The 22,156-nt window shown below is 39.0% G+C and overlaps 1 protein-coding gene across 1 annotated transcript; it reads right to left on the reverse strand.

Moving 5' to 3' along the window:
* Window positions 1–4,630: 4,630 nt before the first annotated feature.
* On the reverse strand, window positions 4,631–20,806 carry LOC122773207 (microtubule-associated tumor suppressor candidate 2 homolog). The gene is made up of 7 exons (XM_044031707.1): window positions 20,776–20,806; window positions 14,489–16,451; window positions 13,966–14,149; window positions 13,027–13,233; window positions 6,963–7,103; window positions 5,087–5,188; window positions 4,631–4,986 (listed from the first exon to the last, which is right to left on the reverse strand). Exons 2-7 carry the CDS (start codon window positions 16,232–16,234, stop codon window positions 4,949–4,951), a joined length of 2,418 nt encoding a protein of 805 aa, XP_043887642.1. The 5' UTR covers window positions 16,235–16,451; window positions 20,776–20,806; the 3' UTR covers window positions 4,631–4,948.
* Window positions 20,807–22,156: the final 1,350 nt, after the last annotated feature.

Genomic DNA, 22,156 nt, shown 5'->3' on the forward strand with positions numbered 1-22,156 from the left:
TATCAATAAGAGTCCAATTATGTGCTCTGTTGCTCAGGGGAAAAGAATGGATTACAGCACATATCAATTTCATCTGTAATCGGGGAAAATCCCACACTAACACCAAATACCAAAACTGCAACTATACAAACACACCACAAATGACACAAAGCACTTTACATCAACAGTTAACCTATAGGCAATCTTCATTTTCACCAACTATATAAACACCTGAGCAAAAAGTATTTCAAATTTGTGAAATTTGGGAAACACATCGCAGTTCACTTGGCCCGTTGGCACGAAAAATGGTTTCTGATTTTGTGACTTCTGCACAAGTATTGCTCCTTTATATCATATTATGAATACAACAACACATAAGAAGACAAAAAAAACACATTTTTTAAACACACATCCCCAGGATGTCCATATAAAGTGAGGCCGTGTGAACACTAAGGGTTAATATCTGGCTCATTTTCTGCATTTTTATAAACTGTTCTTCAATAATTTTGTGGGAACTGAATTATACAATTATACGAAGTTGTGTCGTGTTGTCTGTATGATCTTCAACAAAAACATGTATGTACAGCCAAAGATACTATGATTTAAAAGAGCAGCTTCTGTTAATATTAACATGTGTTTTGTACAAATTCGATGGACCAATATATGGACCTGTGAAACGTGCTATATAAATAAACTTTACTTACTACTTATTTATATACAAATAAATATACAAAAACTAATAATTATGATATTAATCACTGAAACTGTACTTATTTACTGCAATTCATTCAACAGTGCTCGTTAAGTAAAGGAACATATACCTGCATAGGTATTACTTTCAGGGATATGTGATATACGCTTGTGGATGTTCTGCCTGTAGCCGACAATCAATCTCATCAACCAGACCCAAGCACGCAGCTCTAATCAGATTAGTAATCTCGTACTCTGGAGACAAACCCGTGGGTGGAGCTGGAAAATGGATGAGATGGTAAGCAGACGAGCAGGAAAAAAAGGCCACGATGAGAACTCTGGATCCTCAGAAACACGAGAACTCATCGTCACTATATGTTGCACTGTATAAAACAAATGTATGTGATATCACTTTACTAAAAGTCACTGGAAATCCTCAAACACGAGCGGTGACGTTTCAGGTTTCACGTGAAAACAGAACACTACACTCTGTAGTTTCTACTCTGTAGTCGATGACATCTTTCCTCGTGTCTTTGCTTTAATCAAGTCTTTGTTTTAAGGAAGTCTGTCTTTTCATCTCATTGTCAAATAAAAAAAGCAGCACAAAGAGATAAAGGCCTTGCTTTTATAGGCCATCATTTTCCAAACCTTTTAAATTGGGACACACTTTTTTTTAAAGATAAACTCTCATGACCTCATTCACAATCTAAACTGTTAAAAGAGCAAATATGTGCATTATTCAACATTTTCTGACTAGACAAACAAGTCATTTCCATGATATTTATTCTACTGTTTGCTGAACAAAGGACATCTTCCGTTTATGCACAAGTTATTGAAATTATATATGCATATAAAACTGCTGTGAGAAATATCATTTAAATGTTCATTGGAGTCAAACCACAGTCAAGTGAGTTCTGTGCTCTTTGATATGAAGACTGTTGGGTCAAAATTAACTGTTTTTTAAATTATGTTTTTTTAATACTGAAGTGATTCTGCTGCCTTTATTTTGGACTGAGTCAATTACTTTATGAGCATGAGGGCCAAAAAAAGAGCAAAAATAATAATATTTTGAGAATAAAGTAGTTATATTACAAGGAAAATGTTGTAATATTAGGAGAATACATTTGAAATATTATGAGAATAAAGTCATAATATTTCAAGAACAATGTCGTAAGATTAGGAAAATAAAGTCATAATATTTTGAGATTAAAGTGGTAAAAATGATGAGAATAAAATGGTAAGATTAGGAGAATAAAGTCATAAAAATAGGAGAATAAAGTCATAAAAATAGGAGAATAAAGTCATAATATTATGAGAATAAAGTGGTCAAATTATGAGAATAAAATGGTATGATTAAGAGAATAAAGTCATAAAATTAGGAGAATAAAGTCATAAAATTAAGAGAATAAAGTCATAAGATTAGAAGAATAAAGTTGTAAAATTAGGAGAATAAAGTCATAATATTTTGAGATTAAAGTGGTAAAATTAGGAGATTAAAGTCGTAATATTGCGAGAAACAAGTCAAAATATTATGAGAAAATATGTCATATTCATGAACTTTCTCAGGATGCAACAAAAATAATATTACATCATTTCTGAAAAAAGCATCAACAACAAAAATCTACAAAAAGTAGAAATTGTCAGCATTTTTGTTTCCTACCTACCAAATTGTGACTGTAACAGACAATGATGAATTAGATATTAACTTTCACTAGATAAACTGTTTTTATTCACTAAAATATCAAATTCATGACAAACATGAGCTTCTTTAAATCACAAAAGAGCCTCCAAAAATCGTCCGCAGATCATAAATCACTGGATCACCATTCACAGCTGCATTACATTCATGCACATTCAGTCAGACATTCATACGGTGAATCTACCACATGTGCAGCCGTTTTGCTCTCATACTCTTTCATAAAGTCGGGGATCAAACACACAACCTGAACCAGCTGAAAGACGACCCGCTCTGACTCCCCGTGGCTCGGTTGTGACGTACCTTGTGACAGAAGTGCTGTGTGGTGATGCTGAAAACATCCAGACACAGCGACGCTTTCTTCAGCTGAGCCTGGAGAGTCTGCAGCTGCAGTGTCTGCTGCTCACAGCGTTCACGCAGCTGCAGGATAAGAACCCGGTCCAACTCCTGCCCGGCCCGGTCCACCCGAACAGAAGCGGACACTGCTGCCGTCCGTCCACGCACTGGTCAAGACACGGAAGAGAGTGGGAATGTGAATGAATGAATGAACGAACATGTACTGTTTTTAAAAGTGTTTTAAATCACATGAAACTAACTTTAAATCTTAAAAGCATTTCTCTATTTGATGAAATATTTGACACAAAATTCCAGTTCTTACACTTGCTTCCTGTCAAATAAATTGATTTTACAAATTCAACACCTAACCCAATGTCCAAAATGACCTTCTGGACTATTTTTTTTGCTTATTTTCACCATAAAAGGACCAGAAAATGTCCTGTAACTGAGTGATTTTGCCCATTTTTCCAGAATAACTTACAGATTTATAGATTACTTATAGATTTGAAATTACAACAGTATAACACATATTTACAATAAAATTGTCTCTCAATGTGCAAAAACAGGCCATGAGAATGGAAACTATGTACAGCTGTGAAACAGAGCGAGTGAAATTACCATAATAACCACATGTTGGACTTAAACGTTTAAACAAGTAATAATTCAAGAAGAAGTTGCACGAATATACGAATATGAATATTACTAACATAATCTAATAATTTGAATTATTACGTTTAATTTAAGTAATAATTATTTAAAAAAATATTTTATTATATTATTTATTATAATATTCCTATTATATATCTCATGCCATTCTGTATCCTGAGTTTTAGTAGCCCATATGTGTATGTATTCAGTGGACCTTTCTGTTCTGTTTAATGTTATTTGAAGCCCATGCTTATAATTATTCATAAACATGCAGTGTCATAATAACTACATGAAAACTGAGCATGTTATGGTCATTTAAAAAGTCCATGTACCACTACAACAGTTATGGGTGAGCGAGCTGACCGTGGCAAGATGGCCGCTCTATGCGGACGTTCGACACTAGCCTTTAAATCTATGACAACAACAGCGTGTGCTAAATCAGAGGCTACGAAGCCGCACAGCGAGCGCGAGTTAGCCATTAGCACCACGCGAGCTCATCCTGAGGCGAGCTGCTAAAACAACATTATTTCATAAACCAGCGCCACCTGTCGACTTTCAACAGCCTCCGTTTGTTAATTATAGCCCAAAAACTAGCCATGCCAAGAGCTTTCTGTGTTTTAAATGTGTCCTGAAGCTCCGGTCCTCGGGCTCCGGATTTACCTGCCGGACGAGTCACTCACTCTGTGTGGGTTGGGCTAATCCAAAATAGCACTTGGTACTTTCCTCCTGATGAAATTAACCATCGACTGTATGCAATTAAAATGGCAAAAAATCGAATATTCTTGTGTTGAAGGTTAAAATGTATGTAACCCATTGGTTAATAAGTTATTCCTCATACCTACTGTTACTGACTATTGTTCTCTGTTTAAGTAATATTACTTGATCAAGCCTATTCTAACATTCCACACAACAAAATATGTAATTAAAGTATGTATGATTTGTGCTGATATTGTATCGGATCAATATCGGTATCGGCCAATACTCAAGGCTGCAATATCTGTATCTATTTTCTATATATCTTCTATATCTGGAAGTGAAAAAGTTGTATCAGGACATCCCTATTTTTATTTCTTTTAAAGTGTCTTTAGTATTGGTGTCAGTCTGATATTGGTCGAAAACACTGGATCGGATATCAGAAAGATAAACTTGCAAAACAAATCCTATATATAGCATGCTTCTGTAAATGTAAATTAAAAAGCAGCAGCAGCAGTGTTTAGCTGCTTTAGCTAATTTCTTCTTTATGAGAATAGAGGAGAAGAATATGTGTTGCACAGTTGGAGAGTTATTTTATTTAAAATGGCTGTAGGAGGTAAAAAGCATGAGCACAAATGTGTTTTTTTAACAGCTTTGTAGTTTAAAATGTGTAAAATAACAGATACAAGAAAAGTGATAATGAGCCATCTCTACAATTCTATTTATATATTTACGACTAATCATCTTGTATGTGGACCATGAAGGTTTGTCTTTGTCTTCACTGCTCACACTGATCTGCAGTCACGTCCACGTCTGAGTGTCTGTCTGTCAAAAGGACAAAATGATGACTCGTCTGCTGCTGCTGCTGTTGTAATCTGACCCAGCAGGATTTCCACCGGTTAACAGCTACTGTGGGGCTGTTGCTATGACAACAACACGGCTGCCTTGGGGCGTAGTAATAAAGTGTGTGGAGAAAAAGAGACAGTGGTGATAAATTTTAACGAACGCACACGCACACAGTAGTGTTATGTATACAAGACTCACCTGGAGAATGAGGTTTGGGTGAAACCACCGCAAATCTTTTAGGGGAGGATGATTTTGGTGTAGTCGCCGCCTCTGCATCTTTCAGTATCTCTCTTCTCGACGCTATGTAGTAAAAAAAAAAATGTTTTAAATTACATCAATTTCAGATTATTCAATTGTGAATCCATCCCTTTATTATCTATTCCCTTAACCTAGAGGATTTTGTATTAAAGTCATATATATTATACTGTATATTAGTATTTTCCATACCTAAAATGTAAATAAAATGTTAATTTAATACAATTATCTTAAATAAAACCATGATAAATGGACAAACACAGGTTGTGTTCTTTGATGGCCACGAGGTGAAGCTGCTGCTCCACTTGTTCTCACGGGTTCTTGTCCACGCTGACACAGAAGTACAGTACACGTGTGTGGCCACTGGGTGATGCTGAAGATCCACATTAACCACAGAGACACTGAGCAGCTCCCAAGGAAACAGCTCACAGAAAATGTTGCATATGGTGTTTTATCAGCGATATGATGCAACGATAAGCAACAGTGAAGACGCATGAAAGAAAGAAAGACTTTCAGGTTCAATATTTATCTTCCTGAAATTAATGTCAAATGGAAAACTTAAAATTCAGTTTTCAGACGACAGATATTGTGTGGGAGCTCAAGTGTGTTTTATTTTCAGGTGATGTATGTGTGTAGAATTCAATGAAATTAGGACATATTTTGTTATTTTTCACGTTTTTGTTGTTGTCTTACACTTGTACTTTCCTTTTGTTTATTGTCTTTACCGACTTCTCCGACTGTTATTTTTAGTCTTTGCGCTCTTTATTTTCTGTGAACACAGGCGACTCATTTAGAGACTTGGACACAGAAACATCTGTCCGTAGATGTTTTGCTTCACATTCTGTGTATTCCATCTGTACCTTTATTTTTGTATGCTGTAATATTGTTCTGAATAGTCTAAAACCTAAATGTACAGATGCTTTCCTGGTCAGGACACAAGGTTTTTCATTTTAATGACCTTTAATAGCGATCATTCTACATTAAATAACCTTAGTACATATGTGAGTACATTTTATGTAAGTGGTTGTCATCAATATTCTGTATTTGGGTTTGGAAACTCTTCACAGATGCAAGTTAAAAAAAATCTAATGGATATAATTGTTCATTACAAAAATGATTTTGCTAAAAGTATTCACATTTACCTTGTGATTAGCTTTCAACCATTTTGTATTTGAAACAAACATACACAAATACAATGAGTACACTATTAGATTTAATTTTTTTTTATTTTAAAAACTGGGAACAAGTCTTTTGTCATCCAGTTCAGTCCTGGATAACTGTGGAAATGTCAGTTTAATTCTAGACTAAGAAAAATCCCCAACACAGACAGCATTTCCACTGTGAAGTGTCTTCCTGTTTCTGCGACTCAGCGACGTCACCAAAGAGAGAAGTCTTTACATTTTTTTTGCACAGAAATCACAGCCAACGTGTGAAGTGAAGGCTGTGACTGTATGTGTGGTCACGAGCTGGTGTTGGACGGTTGACGCCTTCCTGTTTCCTAGCACATATTCACTCACACACTCACCCACTCACATGCTCACGCACCCACTCACACGCTCGTACACTCACACACCTGCACGCTGACTGACCTTGAATTGGGAGTTATGGAAACAGCAACAAGTGTGTTGTTTTTGGAGCGAGAGGAGCAGAAAACCAGACGTGGATACATGAAAATGTATTTCAAAATAAAGCACCAAATACCCAACTAATCAAAATAAACATAGCAGCCACTCCATGTATCAAAATAAAATACATTTTCCTCCTTCTGCCTCTGGTGCCATCAGCGGTCACGTGTCAGTCTGTGTGTGTGCGTACGTACCCACAGGAGAGCAGCGTTGTGGGGGCAGAGTGCGGCGCTGCAGACTGGGGGCGTTTGGAGGTTGAGTCCTGCTGTGACCATGAGAAGCTTCAGCAGCCGCCGCTCTGTGTGCAGGTGCTTCATCGCTGCCACTGCTCTGATCTGTAGAGAAGGAGAGGTGACAGGGAACGGACACACGGTCAACGTTTGGAAAGGTTCATTTGAACGAGTGAATGAGTGCATAATTTAATTTGAATACTTAATTATTAGCAGGTTAATTGTTTGAAATGTGGTGAAATGTCCAGGGTCCGACCTTCTCTTTACTCAATGTCAGCGTAAAGATCCTCAAAGATTGACTCACATAAGTCAGAGTTTATTAATCTTTTTTTAAAAGATGACACACTAACTTAACCCAATTCACTAAAGAACTGTGACAGAAGGTTTTCAATTTCTGTAAAACCAAATATGACTTTATATACCTATATTTGTTAGATAATAAGTTAACCCTTAGAACACAGAGCAAGTTGCTTTTTTTCCAATTTCTATATTGAAAGATACATAGGCGATAAGAATGTGCAATATAGAGTTTCTTATTGCCTTTTTTTCAGCACATCCTATAGGAAACTGATGATCTTATATCCATATAAATATATGTATATGTATGTATGTATGTACATACATACATATATATATATATATATAACTAGTGTATATAAACACACCTGAGCAAAATCTACTCAAAATCTTTAAAATTAGACTGAATTTGTGAAATTTGGAAATCTGTCATCATTCAAAGTTCACTTGTTTTTATAAAAAAATAGAAAGAAAATGTATCCATTTTGTGACACAATTATCACTATAATGTGATAATTCCCGTATAATGTATTATCACCAATGTTAAAATACAGTGGTGCAAATTGACTGAGCAAATAGCGGTGTACTTTTCACAAAGGCAGATTTATTCCCAATAAGATCATTTATGCTCTCTCATCATCTTTCTCCTCCTCACATATACTTCACACACTGGTATAGTGAAGTTAGATTAAGATGGGGCCAGTAATGAGGTCACTCTAATTGTTATTTGTTTCATTTTCTACACACTTTTCTACACACAAAATTCCTCCAATTTCCGATGACATACCCTGGTATAAAGAATAAAACAGTATTTTGGAGGATTATCCTCCAAGTGCCACCAGAGGAAGCTTGTGTACCACTGCTGGTACACATACCACACTTTGAGAACCAAGGATTTGGAATCAAGGCTTCAAAATGTGAGTTAGTTTTGCAACTGGAGAACTAGCTCTGTCAGTGAATCACAGAGGTATGGCATATCTAAGGTGTTTTCTAGGTATCAGCCTTCTTCTGCTGATACCTAGAGTCGACCTTGGGAAGAACTGCGTAGCTGAGTTGTCTCTGTCGTCTTCTGCCCCAGTTAGGTTAGGTTCAACAAAGATATGATAAAGTGGATAGAATAAAATAGAATAAAGTGGCTGCTGTAGCCCTCTTTATACCTCGGTTCTTGTCTGACCTTTGTGGCAACAATAAAGCATTTCAGTGCTGCTCACTGGATATTTTCTTTTTTTCCACACACACCATTCTCTGTAAATCCCTGGAGACGGTTATGTGTGAAAATCCCAGTAGATCAGCACTTCCTAAAAATACTCCAGCAGCCCGTCTGGCCCCAACAACCATGCCACGTTCAAAGTCATTGAAATCATCCTTCAGCCTCGTTCTGATGCTTGGTTGGAACATCTACGGGCCTAAATGTACAGAGATGCTGCCATGTCATTGATATTTGCTTTTACAGAGGTGTACCTAATATAGTGACCAAGATTGTGCACATTAATATTTCAGTAGAGCTAATTTACTTTGATAACACTGAGGTGATTCTGGTTGCTGACTTGAAATTGCTTGACTATGGTCGTAGTCTTGCAGTTATTTATCTGAAATGTTTTAGATGTACCATGTTGATTTATTTTTGTGTTTTAAGGAATAGCAGATCCCTTTCCTTAGAGAGTAATTTTTTCTTCATAGACTCCAGAAAAAAAAGCAGGCAAACATCTTAATTATTCATAACAGCTGTTATTACGCCTGAAGCTTCTATCTGTAGATAAAAAAAGGCTTTGATTCATTCTGTTTCCAACAGGAAAACAACATCAACGGTTTTAGATTCCCTGTAAACCGTCAAACATCAACGTTATGCTTTATAGAATTTCATCAGGACAAACTCTTATCTGTTTCTCAGACAACAATAACTCAGCTTTTAGCTCTCCTGTGTCAGTCTAGCTCTAATTACTCATCATTAAGTATTTAACTCCTCAATCAATTACTTTGTAACGCAACACCCTGGAAGAAGGTAGAGAACGACAGGATTGTGCCTTAAAATCATCACGATTCTGGAGGACGATTCAAAGATGCTGCAATCGCATTAAAAACAAGAAAGAGAATCAAACTTTAATCACAGCTTCATTCAAAACTAGAGCAGATGGTGAAAAAAATAGTCGGTTAAGATGCGAAAGACTGGTGTAGAAACCGCCAGTGGTTTCACAGTAACGCGTCAGATTCATCTGTGAGAGTCAGATTACAGAGACGAGAGTGTGATTGGCTGTGAGAGACGACTGGAGACTGACTCACTGCTGAAGTCAGCCGGAAAAACTCAGAACAAATCCATGCCCTGCTGTAAGAATCCTGTGATCAGTGTTAACACCAGTGAGAGCGAGGAGGGCTCCACTCCACTGGTAACTCATTCATAACAATTCAGATGATGAGAAAAGAAACACAAGCATTCTGTTTTGGATTTGCAGTAAGGCTTTTCCTTATTGTATTTTCTTCTTCTATTTGCTAATAACTCTCATTTTATCTGATTTAGAGTACATTTTGTATGATTCTACTAAGAAAATGAATGCGTTTTTTTTAATTAGGCTGTCTGGAAAATTGAAAAATCTGTCCAAAAGACAATATTGGTCTTACATATGTATTATTGTTAAAATTGAATGTTATATGTTATGCTATACATACCACATTTTTACGCTATGTTACATTACATTATGTTGCATTATTGTAAGTATACTATCATGTAATGTTATCTTATGACATGGCATGCTGTTATTTTATATGCTATGATAAATTATGTTGTGCTATGTTATTTTATAATATTGTATGTTAAATTGTTATGTCATATTATATTATCTTAGCTCATGTTGTGCTACGTTATTTTATGCTATGCTGTGTCATGCTATGTTACCTTATATTGTGCTATTCTGTGCTATGTTATTTTATAATATGCTATGTTATATTATGTTAGCTTATGTTGTGCGTGTTATTTTATGCTACTGTATGCTATGTGATGCTTTTATTTTGTATACTTTGCTCATATGTTATTTTATCTTATGTTGTGCTATGCTATGTCATGCTATGTTAATTATATAGTTCTATGCTATGCTGTGTTATTTTATAAGCTATGCTATGTCATATTATAATATGCTGTTGTTATCTTATGTCGGGCTACGCTATGTCATGCTACATATTTTTATGTTATGCTCTTGTGTTATATATGCTATTCTGTGCTATGTTATGTTATAATATGCTATGTTATATTATGTTAGCTTATGGTGTGCTGTGTTATTTCATGCTACTGTATGCTATGTGATGCTATTATTTTATAATATGCTACGTTACATTACACGACCCGGACCTGAGACTGGATGAGCAGATGAAGATGAAGACATTATGCTAGGTTAAGTGTTTGATAAGTTACCTTATGTTAATCTTATATTATGCTATGCTATGTCTTTATGTATCTTATTCTCTATTTAATCTCATTTTCTTGTCACTGTGTTTGTTGTGCACAATCAAACAGAGTCTAGTTAACTGTAGCTATAAACATAAAGAAATAAAGCTTGTCAATATCACCACAGAACAACAGACACATGAGCATACACTGGGCTCACGCTCAAAAAAACTGCACAGATAAATAAAGCGTGTCATCAACAGCCTGAAGTTCATTACTGCATCATCTTCCCCTGAGAAGACAGACTCACTGTCAGTCACAACGTTTAACTGGAGCTCATCCTGCAAACATACGGCTATTTACGAACAGAGCAGAGTTTTCTGAGCCAAGAGTCTGACGGGAAACACAAGCTGCCAGTCATATTCAGAATATCCTGTCGGTACAGTACATCCTCCCATGGACGTAACACATGAACACGCTCCATAAACAAACGTCAACAACAGGCACTTACATGACTGCAGGTCATCATCCTGAGCTGTGCTTGTTTTCTGCAGAATCAGCGTTAAAAACGGCACAAAATGGCCCAATAATGTGTACATCAGAGCCTTTATGGGAGGAGACTGAAGCCGGAGACACCATCATCTGCGCTGACTCCAGAGAAAGTTTGAGGAGAAGATCCACAGGCGAGAAACAGGCGCACCAGAGGTGTGTGGAATGAAAACAGCTGCAGGTGGAACTCGTACCACACCCTGACATATACTGTAGTGCAGCCACCGAAACCACCACTTCTTCATTTCAAGGATTATATATAGTGAAGAGAGGACTGTCACACACACAGATATGTGAAGCAGCAGCTGTTTTTTTTTTTTTTTTACAGTCTGAGGAGCATTTCTGCTCCAGCAGCTTGAGGAATCTTTTCTATCAGCCAGTCTAAGCAGGGAGCAGAGGAAAGCTGCAGTCAGCTGTCAGTGAGTGGAACAAATGTGGTGACACTTGAGCAGAGGATGCTGACGACGACCCATCACCATATACATATTTATATATATATCTACTGTATCTGAGGAGACACTGTGTCCGTGTTCATGTTAAAGAAACACAATGGAGACTGACTTTTGGTAAATGGATACATTTTGTCATGGCAATATTCACATCTCTTATTTATCATAATATAATTTTCCTCAATAGTTCAACAAATGTAGATATAATGTTGAACTGTACACATATTGTATGTGTTTTTGTTTTTATTTATTTTAGTTTTGATTGTGTTTTATTGTATTGCTGTTAATTTTACCCATGTTCTATATCTTTTAACATATTTTTGTTGTTTTGTTTAGATGTATTCTATTGCTTTTATGTCTTTTATTTACTATTCTGTACAGTACATTTTGTCCACTTTACAGTGGTTTACACATAAAGTTGGATTGGACACACAGAATAACCAACAGAAAATTACAGATATGGTTAAGTATTACACTTAAATATTAATTATGTTACATATATATATATGGTCCCCACATCATCTCAAACACATCATACTTTAAATTGTTAACCCCTTTTTTGTCTATGATCCAATTATGATTATTGTTATTACAAGTTTGCATCAACATTTGTGAGAAGAGGCACATGTTTAATATGATAAATAATATCAATAATTACTTCAAATGTCTTATCTCAGATTGTTGTTTTGTGCACATACAATAAGCCTGTTTTCAACTGTGACTAAGTTTAAAGTATTTCATTCAATAATCTTTTGCGTTGCATTTGACTGAATCCTCCATTGTGGGACTAATATAGGATTATCTTATCTTATTTTGAAAATAAAACTGTATATCTAAGCATATTCAGACAGAGTTGAGTTAGCATTATGAACGAATGCATCTGCAGCAGCTTCATTTCCGGAGCCCAACTACTAATACGGCGTTAAAGCTGAGTGTAAGAACAGATTATAGGTGTCATGACTCATTTCTCTGTGATCCCCATTTCACACAGACTCATAATCAGCTCATCAGTGGATTTCTTTTTTTTACTACTGCTGTTGATTCTTTTTAAATGAAAACTGTGGGAAGTTTATGAGAGAGAGGGGAAAACACCAGAATGTGACTCAGTGTGTGGATTTATTCCTCGAAGGCCTCTGTGGTGCAGCAGCGTTCATCATCTGCTCGTGATAATGGAGGAGAAATGAAATGAAGTGACTGGCTGTTGCTATAGCAACAGGGGAAGCCATAACTGCTGGAGGACATGAAGATATGATAAGACATTTGATGGTCTTTTAATCAGCCGGTAACAATTATTAGGTCTTTTTCTTAAAGCTGAGGCAGTAGTAAAGAAGAGTAATGACACAAGAGTGTGACTCACGCTGAGAGGGTCGAGAGGAATCGCTGTGGCCGCTGTCATTCGACTGGTGGCTCGACACAGATGAGATGCTGGAGCTGTGGACGAAGCCGAAGGCGGCCAAGCGCGCGACTGGCAGAGCGGAGAAGCCCGGCGGACGAAGACCGGACTGACCTGGTTTGAGCGGAAAACTCTTGGGCATAGTTTCTGGGCCGGACCTCTTTTGCTCTCCTGGAGGTAGAAGGGAAAATAACAATAATAACAAGTACAAATTGTCTAGTGTGCAAACTGCCAAAATGGCCCAATTTACTTTTTTGTTCATCTTGGGCGATTAAAAGTTCCCACCATGTTCTGTGAAATTTGGTGCAACTTAATCTTTGCTCTGAGCCCTATGCCAATATCGCATTTTCGCAAAACCTGACCTCCGTGCAAAGTTTCAAGAGTTTTTATGCACGTTAACCCCCTCAAAAATGGCCGCAATGACACGGAATAATAATAACAATCTGAAGGATAACAATAGGTTTCTAGTGAGTCCAAGTTCCATATGTGTAGTGAGAGGGAATTCCAGAGGGTAGGGTCAGGGGGTTGGAATCGGTAGACCAGAGAAGGGTGGGGGGATGGCTGTGGAAAAGCTAAGTGAGGTAAGAGGGGCCAAGGTTATTATTGAGGGTACTTTGTAGGTGATGAGGAGGCGTTTGTAGGGAATACTGAATTGGACAGGGAGCCAGTGGAGCTGCTGGAGGATGGGCATAATGTGGTCTCTGGAGTGAGAGCAGGTGAGTAACTGGGGCAGCTGAATTTTGGATGTATTGCAGTTTTTGGAGGTACAGTAGAGGGAAGACCATAGAACGTTGTTACAGTTACAGTCAAGTCTGGAAGTTATAAAGGTGTGGACGAGTCATAAGCAAATAAATAGGCAACACATCAAATGTGATCATCTTCTCCCACTGAATCAAATCTCACCTGCAGAGTCCTGGGTGGAGACAGCGGCAGCCTGAGCAGATGAGCTTGGAGCCAGGGTTGACTTCTGACCTGCTTGCTGGACTCTGGTCTTTGCTGGAGGCTGCCTGGAGACGGCCCCTAACCCCAGCTGAGGCCTCAGAGTTCTGGGTGAGCGGTAGACATTAGTTCCGTCTTGGGAAACATGCTGTTGAAGGGCATATCCAAAAAAATGAGGGTTAGGGGTAGGGTTCCTAGGTTGATTTCTCAGAGGACACTGAAGTTGATCTTAAGTAACTTTTCTAGCAATGTATTTTTAGCATCACTGTTAGCATGACTGGGTCGAATTTTGACTTGACTGTTGAAAAATATCATAATTTTAGCCTAAAATGAGATGTTTCCCAAAATACTGTTACAAATTTCCAGGTCAAATGTGACCCACACGTATTCAGGTGTTTTTTAGATCCACTTGTTTGAGTAACATTCATGCTACACCAACGCAAACTCCATACAGAAAGCAGTGTCATATAGTCTATTTAAATGTTACCTCTTGAGAATATTTCTCTGGCCCCTCCTCATGAAAGTTGCCCGACTTCCCAGTCAAACCTCGAGTGCTTGGAGGCTTCACTCCAGACGTAGTCATGCCTGGAGGAAAGTACCCCGTCTTCTGCATCTCCTGTCGATATTTGTCAAACAGCAGGTTGGAGGAACACAGTACCGGTGTTGATTTCGGTTGGGGAGGAACCTTTGGATCTTTATGAGCTGGTGGGCTGGAGTAAGACGACAGTCTAAGTTGGGATGCGGCAGCTTCATGTGGGGAATCTGTGACCTGCGGTTTGGCTTGATTCGCACGAACATAGGTGATGATTTTCGGTCTAATGTTTTTCGCCTTCTGCGGAGAAGAAGACCTGCTGGGTTCAGGTTCTTTGTGCTGAGCCATGACCGGTTTGGGGATGCCACTGCTCAACATCATCTTACCCGGTGGTTTAACTGTTTGACTGAAACCTCTCTGTGGAGAGTCACTTCGCTCCAGGCTCAGGGCCCTAATGCCCTGGACCTTCGCTGGAGAACCAGACGGTCGTCTCTTAGGTGAACAGGAGGTAGCTTTGGAGGGAGGAGGAGTTGCCGATCGACTGGGGCTTCCCCATGGCTTCCTCCGTTCCAGACTTGCTGAGCTGGAGGCAACCGTGTTCTCAAAAGAGCCCTGCTTTTTTATGGAGTTATCAAAGGAGAGCTGCTTCTTGAAAGTATTCTCAAACGATGGCTGCTTTTTAGAAGACCGGTCAAAGGAGTTTTGTTTTTTGAGCGTGTTGTCAAAAGATCCTTGTTTCCTTATGGCTTTGGATTGAATTGACGACTGAGTCTCTTTTGTACTCATTTTGGACGGACTGATATTCACATCAGGGGCTTCGTCAGCTTGTGTGCTTTTATCCATTTTGGTGTTGCTTTCCTCCTGGGATGCTTTGGTAGAAGGTAAAGTCTTGTGCGGACTTGTGCTTTGATCACGCTCTCCCTCTGAGATGGAACTGTCTGCCTTATGTCTCTGGTTATTATTGTGCTTCCTGTGCTCATCAAAGACGTCCTTACACGGAACAGCTCCACTACCCACTTGTTCCGGCAATACCACGTCGTCTAAATCAAGTGTTGAATTCAAATTAATATCCGTTTTGTGCATTGTGCTTTGTGTTGAGGAGAGACAAGGGTTGTCTGCCTTGCAAGTTGGAGAAGCCAGAGTCAGGTCCTCAGAGGCGGTCGAGTAAGGACCAGAGACGATGTGCCAAGAGTCTGTCGTCTGGGACCTAACAACAGGGTCTACAGCGGTGGTCATGCTGGAAATGGTGGACAGACAGGACACGTAGGCATCTGTTTCAGAGCTTAACTCAGTCCTGGATGCCTCTTTGCCCTCAAAAACCTGAACACCACTGGATACCTGCTCACCGGCACAGTGAAGGAGGGACGTCCTCTCCTCCCCACTCTTTAATTCCTTGTGGTCTGCAAGCCCGACAAAGTCCTCGCCGTCCTCGGCCAGGTACGCCTCCAACTCCTGACACTCCAGCATCTCAAACTCCGCCAGTTCTGGATCGTCACACTGGGAGTCCGTGCCCCAGATGATGACTTTGTCTTGCTCTGCTGTTTTGGTCGTCTGCCCCGACAGAGTGACGGTGTCGCCCATCCTCCCGCAATCTTCGGTCCGGATCTCATTAGCATTGGCGTCGCCATCAGACAGCACAGCGTCCTGCTGGTTGTTATTCCTTAGCTCGCCTCCGCCGAAGGGTTCTCCACGTTCACACATTTTGGAAACAGTTCTGGAAAAATCAGCACCCTCAAGAGAAGAGCACTTTAAAAATCAATCATCCATGGCATCGGTTTACGAGAGAAGTCCAATCAAAGTGTCTCGCTGGCACAGCAGGAGACGGGAGCAGATTTCCACATTTCTTCTCAGTAATCACACTCTTGAGTATCATGACAAATTTTAGAGGTGGAACTTCATGATGCCTGGAGTCCTTATCCTGTATGAAAACATGTGGGAAAGAAAACTATAGATAAAGTGACTTGATGAGAAACAGGCATCATCTCATTAAGTGTTGAACTGATTTGGGTTTTTCCCAAGACTTGGCAAAGTTAGTTCCAGGAGAGCACCATGAAATGATTATAATAATAATAAAAAAAAAGTTTTGTCACAGAGCACCACATTTGGAGCGTGACTTTCATTGTTGGATGATAACATGCTTGTAAAAACACCAGGAACGTTCACAGTCAACAATATAAGTCCCACTTTGACATGAAAAGAAGTGTCTTTTTTAACATCTCTGCAGAGGAGCTGCGGCATAATGACGGCGTGCTGTGCCGTGGAGATTTCTCATTTCCCCCATTTTGGGTTTTCACTGTCTTTATCTGCATTTTTAAAAGGTTTTGTTACGCGTTTATCTCTGGACATGACACACACTGTTAGCTCCACGTCATGTGACCTACCCATGCCAGAATTTTTTTTTTTTCCAAATTTAAATTATATACAGTACTTATGTATATTTACAGCAGTATCATGTGGGACTAAAGAGATGGAAGTGAGAGAGAAAAGTCCAAAAATTCTGCTTTATTATAATTATAATAAAGCTTATACATCGCTTGTGTAAATTAGAATATAATATATTTCATTCTATTAAGAAAATGGGCTTTTTTCTAAATGAAATTGTCTGAAATAGAGACAAATTCTCTCCACAGCAAAAAGAGCAATCGGTCTATACACTAATGCCTGCCTCGACGTTTGTATATATTTTAAACTTTATTTAATTGCTGATAAACACGACAGGCAGAGCGATGGACTAAACCTGTTTAAAATATGTGTTTTTTTAGCAATACAAAACCTAAAATTTGCCATGGGGGGCAGCCCTTGGCCAAGTGGAAAGGGAACCTGGCTTGTCGCCGGTTCAAGTCCCCACCAGAGACAATGCAGAGAAATAATTTACCTAAGGGGATTAATAAAGTGTATATATTATATTTAAATTTGACCTCACGTAAGTTTTCTTAATGAGGCGTTGATAGTTAGCTTCACTGTTTAACCTTTACAAACACTGTTTGGCACCTAACATTTGACACCAGGAATTGTGGCAACATATACAAAATAAAGTATTTGTATTAGAATTTTCTACAGGTCAAATTGAACCTCATCAGATGGATTTTACTGCTGACAATTTACACAACACACACGTCAGGGCCTCAGGTTTAAGGTGGAACTCAACTGTGCCTGCACTTTCTCCACCATCACAGACACTAATCGAGCAGAGAGAGGACATAAAATGTCAAGTCAGACGTGTGTGTCTGTGTGTGTGTGTGTGTTGCTGCTAAGGACCTGAGGAGCTCAGCAGCAGCAGCGAGTGTGAAGAGTGTGAAGCTGGGACTAAACAGAGGCCGAGCAATCAGTCACTGCGCTGCAGTTTCTCTTCAGCCTGAAGCACAGAATAGAAAACTGTCTGCAGCTAACATATTTCCTCAGTGGAAACACGGCTGCACGGCACAGAGAAACCTGACGGACTCATGTTTTTAACTCACACACCTCAGGTTGTGAAGTTCAGAAATGCACCATGAATCAACCTGAGAGCAAAGTCGCTTTTTTTATTCATTTCTTTCACTTTAGAAAAATATGGAAAAACATGCTTCAAACAGCTTGACGGGCAAATAAAACTGGCGGATTCTACGTTTGTTCTCATCGGATGGATACGTGAATACGAGGGACTAAAGCACACATGGGCAACATAAGGGCCTGGGGCCGGATGTGGCCCGCAAACCAGCTCTATCCGGGCCCGCAAAGGCCTCACAGGTGCTAGCTCAATTCGGACATCTAAATATAAAGTGAAGAGACAACGCTCGGGATCCGTGGAGCGCTACACAAACCAGACTTTTATTTTGAAATTTTGACATTTTATATGTATTTCAACAGCATTTTTACTTTTACGAAGTATTATGTTGAATATACATATTAGTTTAATGATTGGAGAGTATGTTTGCAGCAAAGACCAACAGTCTCTGGAGTAAATGCTGTTTCAGATTCTCGTTCTTCCCTTTGCTGCCTCACACAGGCGGTTACTCTTTACTCGGACATTAAAGAATCTTGGATATCTTTGGTCTCGTTTCAAATGAGAGAGAATCTGGAAATGACTTGTAATCCTTTCATCTTTAGGAGGTGAAGTGTGTAAGAATGTGACGACCGCCATCGTATTTTGTGTTTCTTTTCTCTTTTTCCTCTTCTGAATGAACGGGTGTGTGTGTGTGTAAGTAGGACAAAGTAAGACTCCATTAGGCCGCGGTCCAGTTTACAGCCACATTGTTGTGACTCATGTCATTCTATAATAATTCTTTGGACCCATTTTCCTCCCGTTTATATTTAATTATGGAGGTCGTTTGCTGTATTTCAATTTCGAGAATCGTCAGAGAAGATTATTTTCTGGTTTGTTAGATAGTTTTTCTCATTTTTTTTTATCCTCACTGGTGGGCAGAACATAGGTGGTAGGAGTAAATAAGCCTGCTTCTGCCAGATGTTTCTTCCCGTTAAGAGGTCATAAGGTCACCATGTACAGTGACCTGGTGCTGCACAAATGAAATTAGACTTCTGATTTGATGAACGTGTTGGCCAAATCATTGTCACTGCATCACAAATGAAGATGGACTCAACGTTAGAGCTTGAAAATCCGTCACAACCCTCTCTTTCTCCGAGTCATCGATGACACCTTGCCTCTGTTTGTGCTTTTAGAATTTCATTTTATCGTCATCTTCCAACATAAAATCAATATTACAGACATAATTAAACACCTCTTCTTCTGTCTTCTTCTTCTGAAAAGTCTCCCGTCTCTAATTCCACTTGCAATTTCTCCCACACACTCACAGCACACACACTTGTACAGTTTTACTGTACACAAAGGCCCATTTCTCATCTCCTCCCCCTTCTTCTTCTTCTTCTTCTTCTTTATTGTTATTACCTTTTTTCATTTACATTCCCCCGGCTGCTTTGCTCTCATGTTTCCTTCTTCTTCTTCTTCTTCCTCCTCCTGCAGCAGCTGATAATGTTCCTGCCCGTGACACCATTATTCACACAAGGAGGGAGGAGGAGGAGAATATTGAGGAAATGCATGTATGTTCTCACGCCGTGCAGCAACATGCTTCCCTGAGCATGATGACGTGTCCCCATCCCCCCCTCCTCTGCTCGGCAGCTCACCCTGCCACCTGCCTCCTCATATGCAGCCTTCACCGGGGGCCTCTGATGAAATCTGTGCATCCTCACACTCGCACACACTGTGACACACACTGTGACACACACTTTGACACACACACACACACACACACTGTAACACACAGTAAAGCTGAGGCTCCTCCAGCTCTTTTTTCATAACGCAGAGCACAGATCGAGGCTTTTATTCGTCCGCCGATTGCCTCCAACTTGACGCTTTAACCGGAATACTCATGAAATATTGAGGACGAGGAGGGGAAAATGGAGGAACCCCGATTTTAATGCATGAGTAGCTTGTGCATGTGTGTGTGTGTGTGTGCGTGTGTGTGTGCGATTGGAGCAGAAGCAAAGGTGAGAGAAACCCAATTTAGTGCATATACATGCATTTTAAGCTCCTGCTGGTTCACCACCATCTTATACTACTATTTTTTTAAATGTAATATTCTTTTATATTGTATATTTTCACATTATTTTTTCATGTATTATCTTTTCCTTTGATTGTTTTTTGCTGTTAAAACAGTGTTAAATTACTAATAAAGGACTATTTTATCTTATTTTGAGAGGGAAAAGAATGGCATTATTTTCCACACTTGAGCCTCCACCCATCGCAGGGCAACTGAGGCCTGAGTGGGTGTGGACACTGCACACATGCTCCTCACTGTCACATCTTACATAACACAACAACAGCCAGGTGTGTGTGTGTGTGTGTGTGTGTGGAGAACTGGAGGAGCAGAAGTCTGACAGTGACACTTCTCCATGATTACTAATGCAGCTTTTTTTCTTTTTTTAATGGAGCAGATTTACGCACATAATCCCCCACACGAGCAGACGATATTTAACAAATAAAGAGATAAAGAGATTAGAAAACACACACTTACAGTGTCAGGTCAGCCTTCATGTAAACACGTGCAACATTCAAACTCCTGCAAACTGGACAAGAACCTCAGATAACAGGAGGATCTGCAGTGACACCAGCACCAGAGGGGACGCTGCAGCTGTGCCAAAATTAATCCAGTGATCTGTGATCACTGCCACCGCTGATCTGAGATTGAGACTAAGACGGAGAGGTTTTTAGACAACCAAAGGCTCCCTGCAGAGAAATGAATCCTTACCTGGTGGATGCTGGTGATGATGATGAGCTGCTGCTGCTGCGGAGGAGGAGAAGCTGCTGGACAGTGAAGAGGAGCAGAGGGAGCAGTGATGGAGAGGAGACCGTCTGCAGCATCGCTCCTGCTGCTGCTGATGCTGGAAAACAGGGAGGAGAATGAGGAGAGAGGAGAGACTCGACGCCCAGCTGAACATGTGCCCACGTCGCCCCCTGCTGGACAAACCATCACGTTATCTCCCCTTCAGTGTCACACATACAAACCCAAGTGAAATGGAAACCAACAGCAGCAGTGTAACTATGTTTTTGTGTGCAATGAAAGTAAGTGACAACTTTCAGTTTCTTAAATGTGAATATTTTTTAATATATTTTCCAAGAAAATCATTAAAACTGAGTCATTATAGTAGTTTGTGGACAAAAAACTAATATTTTGTGGTCTGGGAAAACATATTTCAGCAAATTTCTGACAGACAATCCACTAAATGATTATTTAAAACAGTTTGTTGTGGCACTAACCCAAATACAAACAGATCAAACACTCTCTCCATGTGATTTGCATTTTATGTTATTAGTTAAATGACCTTACCTTCAGCAACTTAGTTTAATCCACCTTGTTTTGCATGACTGTGAGTATCTCGCATCATTTTTGAATATTTTATGCCGTGACACACATCATTATCAAGTCAAAACAGCTTTTATTTGAGCAACTTAATCATGATTGTAGATCTTTTCTTTGGCTTTTTTATCTTAGTTTGTTGTTTTTGTTGCTCACGTGTACGAATTATAAGTGATAGCCACCAGTGTCAGACGAAAGATAAATAAAGTTAATGTTTGTACAGTATAAGAAATGCTGTATAATTGGAGCGGCTATAAAAACGTGGATTTTAATATTATTCTTAGGAAGTAAAAGCTTTGTAGGAACAATAATCGTCTACGTACGCTTCTCTTCATAGTCTTTTTTATTTTACACCCACATCCCCTTTTAAAAATTCAAATTTTCAACACACATACAAAAAAAACAACAACATAATACAACTTAACCCAAAGGAAAAGTAAAGAAAAGAACAAGGGACTTTCAAAATAAGAGCCAATATGTTTTAAAAGTTAAAACTTAAGAAATGAAAAAGTCAACGACTTCAGGACATGCAATGGTGCCAGAAAAATAAAATAAAAACAGAATAATCAACACTGTATGTTTACAAGATGAATTAATTCTGCAGACAATACAAAGTCTTGTCACTTATCTCTTCTAAAATGTATCCATATATTAACTCCAAAGTTAATAATAACTCACAAACGTTCCCAGTTACTTTATCAGGTAACGCAGGAAAAGTGGACTAAAAGCAGCGCAAAGAAACATTTAAATACAAACTTGAGCAGCACTTTAT

The sequence above is a fragment of the Solea senegalensis genome, linkage group LG8 (assembly GCF_019176455.1).
Source record: "Solea senegalensis isolate Sse05_10M linkage group LG8, IFAPA_SoseM_1, whole genome shotgun sequence".
Lineage (NCBI taxonomy): Eukaryota > Metazoa > Chordata > Actinopteri > Pleuronectiformes > Soleidae > Solea > Solea senegalensis.

Coding starts and splice junctions, on each gene's coding strand:
- LOC122773207 (XM_044031707.1), bottom strand. CDS start 16,234: ATGTGTGAACGTGGAGAACCCTTCGGCGGAGGCGAGCTAAGGAATAAC. Junction 5,189..6,962: donor ACAACGCTGCTCTCCTGTGG/GTACGTACGCAC, acceptor TTTACTACATAG/CGTCGAGAAGAGAGATACTG. Junction 4,987..5,086: donor ACCCAAACCTCATTCTCCAG/GTGAGTCTTGTA, acceptor CTACGCCCCAAG/GCAGCCGTGTTGTTGTCATA.